The sequence below is a fragment of the Dasypus novemcinctus genome, chromosome 14 (assembly GCF_030445035.2).
Source record: "Dasypus novemcinctus isolate mDasNov1 chromosome 14, mDasNov1.1.hap2, whole genome shotgun sequence".
In the NCBI taxonomy this organism is placed as follows: Eukaryota; Metazoa; Chordata; class Mammalia; order Cingulata; family Dasypodidae; genus Dasypus; species Dasypus novemcinctus.
Window position 1 is genome coordinate 76,642,140 of NC_080686.1, and position 15,012 is coordinate 76,657,151.

The following is a 15,012-nucleotide window of genomic DNA, read 5'->3' on the forward strand; positions in this document are numbered from 1 at the left end:
ATTAGGAGTTCTTTCTTCTTGTCCCAGAAGACTGGGGTATAGATAACTTATTTACTCATTTCTAAGGGATTCATTCACTTAACCTTAACTATTTAAGAGTAGAAACCAGAAGAAGGAAAGACTAATATAACAAGAATCCTCAAGTGTATCCCAGAGATTAAGATGTGTTTAGGAGTTGTAAAAGAATTTAACTTTGTTAAGAAGATAAATTTTGTTTATTTAAAGGTATGTAGTGACTTCATGTGCCAGGTCTGAAAACATTAAAATTTAACATTTTTTCTGCATATCGTACAGGCCAAACAAAATTCTTCAGAACATATTTAGCATGGATGCTGCTCGTTGGTGATTCCTTTCCTAGCAAAAGGAAGAAAAAGCAGGGTAAAAGCTAAACAGTATTCCTGCCATGTCCACGTTATCACTTTTTCTATAAGATTTTCCACTGGATTTATAATATACACTTTTAAGGAAGACAATTTGCTTTATAAATGTTTCTCTAGAGCCATTTAAAAATAATTAGAAATATGCTAAAACTAGATCTTATTTCTGGATTATATGGGAAAAAGGATATAATAAAAATTCAGTAGCATACTATTAGTGGCTCATGAATCATTGTATGAAGACTAAGATTTCAAAATATGTTGTAATAAAGAAGAAAAACCATGTATAAAGAGAAATAACACTAATTACCACTTGATGAAAAATTATGGTACTACTCAATAAATTCAAAAGCACAGAAAAATTAGTTTGTACAAATATACATATTAGTAATAAATAAGAACTAAAATATTTTAAATTTTATAATGAGAGAATTGGACTAATTTATTAAGAAATACTGCGTATTCAATTTTATAATTACTTAAAATTTTAATGTACTCTCTCTTACAAAAATCACTGGGGATGAGTAATATGCTTCAGACACCCCAAGTTCTTTTAGAACCTAAATTCCTATTAATGTTCCCACACTAATTTGGATGCACAATGTATACATGTAAAAGTTATATGTGTAAATATACTTATTTGTATGCACAAGGTATGCATATAAAATTTATGTGATGCCCTCATTTTCATTAAAATAAAATTCATAATTGTATACTTTACTATTGTGCTTAAATTTTACAATAAATCACAGGGCCTGGCACTTAGTAGAGTTTGGAATATTTTAGTTATTTTTTATTATTGTTATTAAAAGTTATAATTTTTAAGAGCTTGTTGGTGTCAGGAACTGTTTCAGTTTGTGAATTTGTGATACACTCAAAACTTTTCAACATTTTTGTAGAAAGTGTTTTTCACTATTTAGGGATAATATAAAAATTAAATCATATACATACCCTGGATTTCTTAGTTAATTTTTTAAATACAAAGTTAGAAAGTTCCTAAATCTTTCAAACAAAATAAAAAATTTAGGAGAAATATGTAGAAACATTCTTAAATATACAATCATATTAGTTTTATGAACACAAGTAGTCATTCAGCATATATTAAGGCACATGCTACTCTAACAGACCATTTCCCATTTTAAAAAAGAAGATTCTGAAGCTGCAAGGTCCTGGAGTTGAACCAAGGTCGACCTAGACTCCAATCTTTGGACACTATTTTTCAACCATTTCAGACTAAGAAATAAGTGTAAACATTTTTACTTGGGAAATGGAACAGAGTGGTGAATGTGAAAAGGAGATATCATGTTTTATAAAATTGGTTTGTTAATTTTTGCATCATTTTATAGATTGAATTGATATAGCTACAATTTGGAAACAGTGGATAGACTAAATAACTGGCTAAAAATCATGCAATTAGTTATTGGATTATTGGATAAAGACTTTAAAATTTGTACATGTGCTTTTTTCACTCCCAGAAATAGAACAAATTCAGGAATCCATAACATGTAAGTGGATACCAGCAGATGCATCCACAATGTTTGGTGTAACAGGTCTTACAGTTATGGTGTGCTGTAAAATGTCAGGATTATAAGACAAATGTGGGGTTTTTACATTCTCTTTAGGGATTCTTATAATTGGCTTGGTAAAAGTCACCATATGGAAGAGTTACCATTGGTATGGTTTACAGATACTTTTCACACTTTTATAACTTTCTCAAGCTTTAATTTAATTAAGTTTCTAATTTTCATTTCCATACAACTTCAAATTAACTTTTATATTATCTTAGATCCTTCAGTTAAACATTAAGATCTAGTCTATTCCTTTTCTTCAACCTTTTTTTGGATATATCATATTCTTTTGAACTCAAATGATTTTCTCTTCATTTTATTTATAATTTCCCTTCTCTTTGCAGGAATTAATTTAGCCATAAGTAATTTCACTGAAAATGTAGCATGCCAAATGATAACATTCAGAATTTCTTTTTTAAAGTAAACAAAGTAACTTCATGTAATATATTTGTTTCACTTTCAATGTCAGAAATCAGTTATGTACACTAAATTGTCTTCTAAAATGAGACCACTCTAATTGGAAAGAGCAACTGCTTCAGTAACAGTGACCACAGGTAATGAATCTCATCAGACTGAGCATAGCGGAATATATTCTTTCACTGAAAATTTCATTAGTGCTGTATATAATTTTAAATTAAAAAACAGAAAAAAATGGTTTTACTTTAATAAGTAACAGGATTCCCAAATTCCTGATTCCAAGGTACATTTTTATTTCAAAAAAGCTTCTACTAGAAGCTTTTGCAACCTCTGAATTCTATCTAAATCAGCACAAAGGGGCTCTAATAGTTTTATTGGATGTAGGGCTATGCTGCTAAGTTCAAGGACCTTAAAGACAACAAAGCACTTGTCATAATCCATCTTTGCCACATATCACCCATTTTCCTTTCCAGATTCATTCTCCCAGTTCTCCTCCTTGCTGTGTAAGCCAGAAGGTGATCTGCATAGGCTGCAACCTTGCTATAAAAACTGGGATTGTGTCTGCAGGATTGGTATCACCTGGGAGCTTGTTAGAAAGGCAGACTCTTGAGCACCACCCTAGGCCTTCTGAATTAGACTTTACAATTTAACACCATCCCCAGTTGATTCTTAAGAGCATTTAAGTTTGTGAGGCACTACAGTCCCTTTTCTTCTAGAACAGGAGTTCTAAAAAGGGGTCCATGGGCTTGAAATTTTAAAAAAAACATTATTCTTGTGGGGATGTGTTGATGTGTGTATGTGATATTTATTTAAAAATACAGTATAGTGTGGTCTTAGTAAGGGATCTGTGGTTTTTACCTGACTGACAAAGGGATCCCTGGAAAAAAAAATTAAGAACCCCTGCTCTAGAGAACTGTTAGGGTTGGATGGAAGGAGGAAAGTAATACCAGGATTTTTATTCCTTAAGGTCCCTTACCGTTATCTTAACTGGAGTTGGAGAGACCTTTAACTGAAGGTAACTGGTCCTTTCAGGCAAGTCTTCTATGAGTGGCTCTGTCCAATGCTTTTCTTTCCTATCTCTTTCATCTGGGAATGGTGACAGTCCAGCTGTTCCCTTGGGTCCCTCTATATCCTTACATTTAGAAACAGTCTCTTTGGAATTAAATCCTCTTTGAATTAGCCCTTGTTCCACTGTTTCTTAATGAACTGTGATGGATATACAATCGCCAAATGGAAAACACTAGAGATTTTATTTTAAATATAGTTCTCAGGCACTATAATAAAAAACATCTCTTTTCTAGTGACTCTGTTATGCTTCAAAATATAATATCCAAGAAGAATTATCAGTGGCTTTTGCTCTTCAGCCTACCCTTCATTGTTTTCCTAGGAAAGATTTTGAATGTCCAGATCTCAGAACTGTGTTCTTTTCTAGCAATTATCTCCCTTAAGAAGCCTGGAGAATTCATATAAATAGAGTAGGTAAGGGGAAAGTTAAATGAGTTGGCTCTATTTTAGTTGGAGAGTTATTGAGTTAAGGGTCTTACAGTTATTGAGTTAAGGGTAAAATCAACAAAAGAAAATATGGGGCTAATGAGATGTACTGAAATGCTACACATTTCTTTGGAATAACTTATACATGAGATCAAGTAAGGATGGTGCTAAATAGAACTGAATATATCAGTTGTTTTCACTATTCTCTATCAATATTGCATCAAACTCTATATTTTATTCCTAAGGAAATGAAGTACCTAAGAAGCAATATTCTGTGCTAATCATTTTCTCAATTTTCTCACATTTGTCTTTATCTTAAGAGACTTTTATATCATTAGAGTATAATATCTTCTTGTAAAAGCTCCAGAAAGGGAGGTATCATTTATTGGGTGTATTACTAAAGCTTCTGACACTCTTTGCCTATCATCTTATTTAAACCATGTAACATCCATTCAAGACACGATTATCCCCCCTCCTGCCACACTCTGTCTGCAGAAGCAGAGAGAGAGGGTGTACGGCTAAAAAGATTGCCCAAGGTCATATAAATATTATAATTTATGTTAGTTCATTTAACTCTAAATGAATCCTAGCATCTATATCACCACTTGACTATGAATAGCAGCATTCAAATTGCTGTGGTATTCAATAAGAACTCACAAGTGTGAATTCTGGAAAACCACAAATTTTACAGGAGATGATAAGAATATCTTATTCTCATTTATTCTTTTAAGTGAAGAGCTAATAATATCAATATTTAAGTAATTATAATATATGACTTTAAGCACATTTTACATTAGTATGGAAGAGAAACAGCTTCATTAACTGGATTTAATATTGGATTAAAACCTCAATTATTTGCTAACAAGCTTAAATATAATCCCATGTCTTGAGGCCTCTTGATGCTTTATTTTAAAAATATAAGTAGATGAATGAAAAAGGCATAGCAAAAGCCAACTGCTACATAAAATTCAAATCATTATCCAGTCTTTTAGCAAAATTGTCTTTGGCTGCACTTCTTTTTAAAGAAAGAGTTCAGGATTGTGGATGAACTTTTTTTCTTCCTTAATGTAAGCAAACTCAATGAAAAAATTTTGACATCTCTCGACTCTGGATAAAAATTAGTTTAGAAAATCTCATTTGGTATTACCAAGAAATGACTTTTGAAGAATACTTTAATAAAAAGAAACATCAAGCATCAACAATAAAATGTAATAGTCCATGATTTAGAATACAAACGTTGTAATTGTGAAGAGAAAAATATCCTATGCAATGCACCCCAAACCTAACACCATGCTGCTCTGCCATATATGAAGGTTCTGTTCTTCCAAAACTTATAAAGATTAATTGTGTAACTTCACTGTATGCACAGCAGGGAAGCCATATGCTCTAGAAAACTACGTGCAAGAGAAGCAGATTGTTTGCAAAATTGGGTGAAAATGCCCTGAAATAATCCTGAACAAGATAAAAATGTCTCTAGCGCGGGCCCATTTCTTCTTACTCCAAAAGGCAGAGGAGTCCACATTGGCTTGAGCTTTGAGCACAAATAGACAGTCTAGACCCTTCAAAATATTTTAACAAGGAAAAAAAATTAATTAAAAGTCACATTCGTCACATTCAGCTCATCCACAGGTAAAATACAAAGCTCTGCAAACTTTTGGGGAAATCAGTTCCACACAAAAGCATTTTCATCTTTGATCTTTAAAGTTTAGCTTTCGTGTCTGATCAGTGCAGTACATATTATTATCTTCTCGTTTGCCCATTCATTAAAAATAAGAAATAGTATATTAATGTAAAGAATATATAGCATGTAATATAAACAATAACCTACTTAACTATCTGACTATAAGTGAGCCTAAGAATGTGGATGAATAGCTGAAAAACAGCATTTACGAAATCAAATAAGACCCCTATTCCGAGACTGTGGTCCTGGTTAATGCAAAAAGTTGTAGGTTTCTTAAAACCCACTCAAAGGAATAAGAAACCAACAACACTGTGTCATGAGAAGTTCTTAAAACCTTTTCGTAAGGCTACGTCAAAAGCATGGCTTGGGAGGGAGCATTGGATAAAAATGTTAAAATGGTTACTTGCAGATTTGGCATTTGTGGAAAAAAATTCTCATTGCTTAATATTGTCATAACAATCCTCAGAAATTCAGAGTAATTTTATCTAATGCCTTTTAAAAATGCGTAAACCTGCTATCAAGTAAATTCTAACATTTTATTTTTTCTCTTCTTTCTCCTTAAAGGCAGCTTATTCAACAAAATGCAAAAGTATTAGAAGTATAAAAATGTGTTTATTGTTATGAATGACATTGCTTTGACAACTTCACAAATGTGATGAAATATAGTAGTGGAGTATGAGGATGATATTCAATAAATAATTATGTACTTAAATAATAAATTGGTACACTTCTAAACATGGAATTTTAATTGCTGTAAATATCAACATTGAACACAATTTTTCACAAAATAATATAATTTGGAGTCAAGAGAAAAATGGAATAGAAGAACAACAGAAAGACAGGATATTGATAAAGCATGCACAAGTCAATATTTATATGTAATACCAAAACATTTTGAGAATCTGCTATCATTAGACATGTTTACTTTTCACTGTCACAGTTACTCGGTCAAAATTAATAATTAATTAAATGAATTAAAATATATGACAAGAATCATATGTAAGCAGATATTTTTTAAAGGATATAAATTCAACATTATATTTTTATGCTTTCAATATGCTATGAAAATTAATATACCTATTAGTCTCATAAATGAGGAAATGAGATTTAAAGCAGGAAAATTCAATTTCATCATGTATATAATACATACTGATAATGCCTAAATATTCATTAGAAATTTTGATCTGGCAATCAATTTTTATATACTTCTTTTTACTAGGTTTTGTGCCTATCAGCTAGCTTTTCAGAGATTTGAACTGTTAAAGGGAAATTAAACTAGATGTTTTTTGTTGTTGTTGTTATCTGGTAACACAGTCAGAAATAAAATTTTTCAAGTTATGGAATTTAGGATAAAGTTTAAGGCTATTAAATTAGCTAAAATTGATTTGGGAATTCATTCATTCATTTATTGATTGATGCTTAAAATAAAATTATTAAATATTGACTAAATTTGTTGTTGTCATTAAGGTTGATCCAGAAAATACACCTGCCCACTCATCAATTTCCCACCATTAGAATCAATCTAACAGAATTAAAATTTCACTCTTACTCTATTATCTGAGGCAGATTATCAACATTGTGATTATTCTAGCAGTTTCTCCTAGGCAGTGGAAGGAGAGCAGGGCTGTTTGGTTTGTGTTCTCTCTCTATGATAATCACCATCCATCTAAGATTTTGCTATACAAAGTATCAAGCATAACCTGGTGAATTGTTAGAAATGCAGAATCTCGCTTGCCAACATATTCTAATATAATACGAACAAGACTGCCAGGTGATTTGTGTTCACATTGAAGTTTGAGATATATAGTCTAAAATCATGAACTATCAACTGTAAATTGCAGTTCTGTATAACTTATAAATTCTCACTGCTCTTTGTTTACTTGTAATTCATTCTTCAAATTCTAGTCAAAGTGATATCCTAGAAAAGTACATTAGATAGTATTACTTTCTTGCTAAAGCCCATTAAAATACTTATTAAAATAAATCTTTTTACCAAAGCCTCTAAGCCTACCTTTCCCACCTCATACATACCACTCTCCTTGTCAACCTCTCTGTTTCTTAAGTAAAACTAAAGCTCTTTCTGAAAAGCTGTTTTCTCTGCCAGGAATTGCCGTTTGATCTTAAAATGGTTGTCTCCTTCTTGTTATTTGGGTCTCAGCTTAAATTTTAACTCCTCAAAGAAGTCTTTCCTGACCATTCAATCTAAGGTAACAGCCATTCATCACATACGCAATTTTAATTTTCAGCACAGCTCTTACTACCGTCAGATAATTACTTGTTTATTTGTTTTTTGTGTTTTTCTTTTCACTTGAATGCAAGCTCAATGAAGCAGGGTCTACTCAGTTTTGTGCAATGCTATTTACTCAAAAACTGGTAGAAAGCCTGACTCATAAGTACTCAGTACTTAACTTACATAAGTAAATATTCCTTGAAGAAATAAGTAATAAAAGAGGGAAAGAAAGGAAGAAATAAAAATTTTAAAAAGAAAAGAAAAATAAAGCAAGAGAAAAAGAAAACAAGGGAAAGCAAGAATGAAAGGATGAAAATAAGTACATAAAAAGTGATAGATTAGAGACGGGGGGAGAATGAGAGATGAGGTAGTGATGAAAGTAAGAACAACCATTATCTTGGGCATTTCTTAGAATGACAGTTATGAAATTATTGGGTTAGATCCCAAAATGGAGAATTGTTTGAAAGTTAAAGCATAAATGTAGGCATTGGGCCTTGGTAAAAATTTATATGTGACTGAGTTCACATTTATTGGAATGATGATATTGCCAATCTCTAAATTTCTTGATAATAGCTTTGAACACTTCCATGTTTGATTTCACATTGGGTGTAAAATTAATTAACTGGAAAAATAAGTACATGTCAACTCAAACATCAAGAGAAAATAGAAAATTTTGATAAATATCTTAATTTGCTATGCAATATCTTTGGATAGAATAAAAGACATTTGGTTTTAAAAGGGACAGTAATAATCGTATAATTGAAATACTCTGATTCTTAAATGCTTTCTGAACACCCAAATTGTACATCAAGCTATGCGTGAATGCTTTTTGTGATTTAGGAATTTACTTCTTCCTGAAGCACACAATCAATATTTGAACAAAAATGAATGTTAGCACAGTCTTCTTAAAAAATAAATTGTTTTGTATTGCCTGCTCAGAGGCAGGTTTGATCTCTCTTACATATGACAATACAGCATGTATCAAAACAGCTCTCTCTCATTTCCACCCACATATCACACTCATCTTATGGCAATGTTGACTCCAATAATTGATCAATATTTTTCTCTATATTCTCATTTCTACAACTTTTCCTTTGAGAATAGAGACCATATCTCATACTTCTTTTTAATTCATCACATGCTAGGACAGAGATAAGAGGTTCAAAAAAAACTTGATGGCCATATCACTAGTGGTAAAAATGTGTCTAAGTAACATTCATTAGCTTCACTGTGATAATGTTTATGAGAAAAAGAACAGAAACAATATATTTTGAATTTATAGATTTCTATCCTGTAAAATATTAGATTTTTTGAAACAGTATTAATTGCTTATATATGATTGAAAATATTTAAAATAAAATTTAAAGGTGGCCAAATAGCCTATTAATGATAAGCACATATAAGGTACTTATGAATTCTTATTTCCACACAACAATAAAGTTTCTATTCTATTTACAGTGTTGATACAGTTTTTGAACATAGTTGTTACATATCACAGATACTTTACTTTTAAAATAAACTGAAGATATAAAGTGGATTTACATCTTATAGCCTGCTGTTTTGTTGAGCCATATAAATATTCATATGAGCTTACTTGAAGAAAATCTAGTTTATGATAAAATTGAAAAAAGATTATTGCTTACTTTGAATTAAAATTGTTGAACTAAGATGACTTTTTTTATGCTGAATTTAACCATTCTTCTCTTAAAGCTGATAATAATAATTTAATTCTTATTTTAAAACTGATGATTAAATAGGTTTTCTTTTAAACTCGACTTTTGAGGGAAACAGTCTACATAGTGCTCAATCTCAGTTAAATGTAATTTCATGTTACATTATAAACCAAACTAAAACCCTGCTAGGTCCTAATGATATGATCATTAGCTTTTAAGCATACTGTGAGAGAATTGACTACAGTATGTCAAAACAAACTGTAGCAGCAGAGGTTAAAAATGTTCATAACATATGTTTGACCCCACAAAATGTTATATGTATCTAAGCTAAACTTCCACTGGGACGGACTAAAATGAAACACTTAATAATTATGATATATGTATATGCGAACATTTCCAGAAGAATATAACCATAACTTGTACTTGAAAACAGTACCAAGGTTGCTCATTAACAGATTAGTTTGTTTACATATTGAAAATATAGTAGAAATTTCATTTTAATAAAATCTCCAAAAAAGGTGTGGAATAAAGCACATTTTAAAAGTTTATATTAAAATGGTATGTATTGGGCTATAACATTGGGAAGAAAGCCCAATCTTGCTTATCTTCATATACTTTAATCTTAATAGTACCTAATATGGAGCTCTGCAAACAGTAAGGTCTAAATGAATGTTGAATGAATGAGCCCTAGTCTAGCTTTACAAAAACTGTGTCTTTGTATAGCTCTGCCAGATCACAATTTCCTCTATTAAATCATGGCGCAGTACTAGATGACTTTAAATATTCCAACTAATTCTAATATATGTGTTTCTAGAAATGTGGGATACAATACTAATTTTTGAATCATATTTTTACATAGGTTCTGCCATTTTAAGTCAATTTTGAGTAGAAATCGCGTAGGATGTTAAATTGAGCTATTGGTTTTAGGGTTTGTTGAAAAGTTTTTAAGGTAAATATTAAGAAATAATATTTTAAAAATATTAAAGTAACTTGAAATGGAAAATATCAATAGATTTTAAGTTATCTTATTTTAACTGCCTAGATATTTTGGAAATGAATAATGTCAATTATTTTTAGGCTTACTTCTATTACTTTAAACACTTTTCCTTACATAGTGGAGAACTTTATTTTGGTTAGACTCATACTTCTATTCAAAACAAGTTGATAGTGACAGCATTTTTCTATGGGTCTTAGTGATATAATTATAAATGTAATTTAGTAGCTTCAAATTTGAATTTATCCCTCAAGAATGAGTTCAAATATCTTCTGTGTTATCTTCCTTGACTTTAACATTTAGAGATAGTCAATCCCTTGCCTGTACTTCAATGACATTTCAAAAATACTGTGTGGTAATATTTCATTTAAAACATTTATAGTTATTCTTTTTTAAAAAATTACATAATTTCCTTGATAACATAGAGTCTAGATCATATTGCTCATTTTTAGGGCCCTGCTGTCCAATACAATGTCATGCATATAGAAAGTGTTAAAACATGTTTAATGAGTAATAATAATAATAATTAGTATTTGTCAATCGCTTATATTAGCCACTGTGCTAAATTTTTTTCACACAATCACCCAATGGTAGTTATTCTAAATCAGTAAGAAATGGGGGCTCCAGGAGTTGAAGTTGACTCAAGATCACATAGCTAATAAGGGCAGATCATACACTCAGCCAATGTATCTGCCCCAAAGCTCAACACTGATGTGGGAAAGTTGGTTTTATTGTTCCATTGAGATAAAATATCTAACATTTTTGGCACCAATAATACGTTTAACCCTTACAATAACCCGATTTTGATACCGTGATACTGTGGTGCTATAATAACTATTTTACAGCTATGGAAGCTGAGCTCTAAAACCTTGTGTATCCTGCACAAGGATTCACACATAATAGGTGGCATGAGGGACACTTTCTCACTCAAAAGACTATGCAGTATGGTGTTGATGCATAGTTTCAAGATCTAAAGCAACATCATTTATTAGTATTACCTTTCTCTTCTACCTCTTTTTATCTCAATAACCAAAGATACTTTTTAAATAGAGAAAATTGGAGATAACTTTCTAATATTGATAATTATTAGGAAGGAAAAAGACAAATCTTATTTTAAGAAGATAATTTAAATTAAATTACTAATGTTTTAACTAAGGCATAATAGGAGAATTAATTGAATTAGTTCCTGATAGAAGATTGAAAATATCTTTGATAAATATCCCAAGCTTTTTTTCAGGTTATTCATAACTTACAAAGTTGTTAATGATAACAAAATACTTGCAGTGTGATGAGATTTAATTTATCATGCTAGATTTTTGTTCTACACACATGCACAAGTTTCAAGTACCAAACACAGTATGCAATTTCAGAGTCCATGTTTTGTTTGTGTTCGTCATTATTGACATCAGTCAATTGGAAATAATTGTCCTCTCAAGTTATTGAAATAGATAAATTTGGAACTGGTGATGATTAAAAGGTACTTAAAAATGAAAGTTTATTTGCAGTGTGAATGGAGAAAAATAATGAAAAACACCAAATTATCACACAATGCAAAGTAGGAGGGACTTGCAGGCATCATAGGAATCTGTCCTGTAGCAATCACTATCATATTTATTATGTAGATGGTAATTAATTTCAGGAAAATAATATCCATTGCATTACATTAATATTTGTTTGTAAGTAATTTATGGATTTTATAGTTTTATTTGTATTTCCTTTGATTTTATAGATGTACAAGGGCTAAAAGCAAGGTATTAAATTCAGTTTTATTATGTGAATTTTGAAACAGTAATATAATAAAAGAAATACATTATTGTGGGCTCCATGAGATTATTGCTGTCTTTAAAAGAGATTCATATACTACTAACATTTAAAAACATGATCCTTTTATAAGTATGACAAAATGAAGTAGTTATTTGTAATACTGAAATATATAGGTATATCTCTATGAGTCAGAAACTGTGTTGGAAAGTATGATCAACATTTACCATCATAGAGCTTTGATTTAAAGGGAAAGTCATAGGCTGGTGGTAACAAATGCTGGAGAAACGCAAGATAAAATGGTGGCATAGCAGGAAGATCTAAAATTTTTGGAGGAAGTGACAATTTAAGCTAAAGCCTGAAATGTCAATTAGAATGATCTGGTTGAAAGGAAGAAAGAACAGTATATGATCATTGTTTGAGATAGAAAAGAAAATGGTATATTTGACAAATTTTTTAAAAATCCTGTTTTGCCAGAAATTAGAGTATTTGTGAACGCTGAATGAGTTGAATTTGGAGATAAGGATAAAAGTCAGCTTGTGGCAAGCTTTATTTTTATTTGATTTTCTACAATAAACTGATATCAGAAAATTATCCTACTTCTATTTGATGGGTGATAAAATGATTGCTGAGGAGTTTGTCAGTTTAAAGATAGCTTATGCACTTTTCCAAAGAGAGTGAAAAAAAGAAAACTATATAGAGTTTTTTTCTAAATTAATATTTTAATATAATTTCCACATTTTTTTCCTTAATAGGAAACTGCTTATCTGATTAAGCAAATTATAAATTTTACATGATCCCTACATTCTGATGAGTGGAAATATGCACAGCAGAAAAGAGAACAGAATACCAAGTTGATTCTATTTCATTCTTTAAAGGAGTCTACAACATGTTAAGAATTCATTTTAGTTGCTTCTTATTAAAGAGTATCAAAGTAAGTACTTTCCGTTTAAATTGGAATAGGAATGAGCTTCTGAGGTATTTTTGTATGCTTTTCAATGAACTTCTGTAAAGATGTCTTGATTTTTCTCCTTAGTGTACTCTAAGCATTGAATCATTTCCATTACTGATATCATGCTCTGCATAAAGAATAACTAATCATAGTAGATACACCATAACCAATTTAGAGAACACGTGATGATGAGTTGGAAATGATGTAAATATTTTGTACTTGAAATGTATTCAATTAATTAATTTTTCCACGGATGCATGTATTGATATAAATGAAGTCCTTTTATTTTTTTGACACTATATTGATTTTTTTCCTATACTGTTCTATGAAACTTGCCCACTAAGAAATGAAAAAATATATTTGCTACACTTTCTAATTTTATCAAAGCTAGGCTTATATTTGTTGGCTAGAATATTATCAATATAAGACTTGGCTTCATAGTTTTTTCTCTAAAAATAAATGAGAACGTTAAGGGATATTTAAATTTTGGAGCCATAATATTAACCAATAGCTGTTACATTTTCAAATTAGAAATATGTTCTCAGTACAGTAATATGGTTAGACAATAACTAATTTGGAAATAGAAGAGCAAGCTATAGAAAACGATTGTCAGATATAATGTTTTCTTTTTTCCCAAATGACCTATATTTTTCAGTTGTTAAGTATCACCTGTATAACTCATGTACATTCATGCAAATATTGAAAATTCCTACATGTGATAATTCATCGATGTGTAAGTATGTGCACTTATTAATAAATAGAAGCTGTTTACTTTCTTTTCATATAATCTCAACATATACCTGAGATGTCATAAGCAATATGTATTTAGGACTTATTTTTTTGTCCCTTTTATGCATACCTTTCCTTCTATTCTTGTCCCATTTCTCCCTCCAACACTTACATTTCATTTTCATTTGTTTTTTATTTTAATTTAAACAAGTTTATGTTCTCCAATTATTCAAGTTTTTGCTCTTTCTATCTATATTTTTCAGGTTCTAATTTGAACTCTTTCTTTCACTTCCTACATCTTGGCTCCCTTTCAGCTCACTCTGATTGAAATCAATACCAAAATATAGCTCAGGCTGTAACTAAATGGGCACAAGTAAAATAACATCCAATACCTCTATGAGTAACAACTGCAAGCTCTTTAGTTCTTTCTATCTGTTCAGCATTTCTTGGTCTTCGCCTTGTACTTTGTGTATCTGCTTGATGAGGAGAGAGCCCGTTCTTGGATGTGTTGGGGTCCAGACCTGAATTTCTGAGATTCGTAACTTGCACTCGCTGTTCCTCAGAAAGTCTATGGATGGTGACATCTGTAACACTGGATACAGTAACATCTGCAGATGTGCTAGCAACAGCAATAGCACCAGTGGTAGTCCTGTTATGCTCCTCTAACTCACCAGTGGAGGTAGTGTGGGCCAATGTAGAAGAACCTGTGGGACACAGTAGCACTAGATGCTAACTTTTTCTTTTAAATTTTGATGTTTTTTTTTTCTGATCAAGTTAATAAATTATATTCCCTTCTATTACCTTAAAGATAATCAACATGAAGAGGCAAAATACAAACACAGCACTAAAATGTGAAGCACACTGAATCTATTGGTTTGTTATTATTAATAAACCTATGGATAGATATTACAAATAAATACACATTTTCACTGTAATACAATATGATATAAAGAGATGAAACAATAAACCCTTTATGTGGCCCTGAATCAGTCCTTCTTCATCTCCTTCTTTTTTTAAAAACGTACAGATGAATTTAGCAACAAATGCCTGGCATATGACAGGTTTTGACAGAATGGGTAACTATATAACCACACTTTTAAGTATGCTTGAATAATCTGTGCCATATCTCTTTATAATTT

The 15,012-nt window shown here is 30.8% G+C and overlaps 1 protein-coding gene across 2 annotated transcripts in view; it reads right to left on the minus strand.

Annotated features, from left to right (window-relative positions):
- The window catches only part of CSMD3 (CUB and Sushi multiple domains 3), a 1,328,729-nt gene that overhangs the window by 826,701 nt on the left and 487,016 nt on the right, over positions 1–15,012 (minus strand). Inside the window, exon 7 of one of the 2 annotated variants that reach the window (XM_058275930.2) lies at positions 14,266–14,577. The exons of the other annotated variant lie outside the window; for it this stretch is intronic. Coding sequence (XP_058131913.1) covers positions 14,266–14,577 — 312 coding nt within the window. The remainder of the gene's footprint in view (positions 1–14,265; positions 14,578–15,012) is intronic. 2 annotated transcript variants of the gene reach the window in all.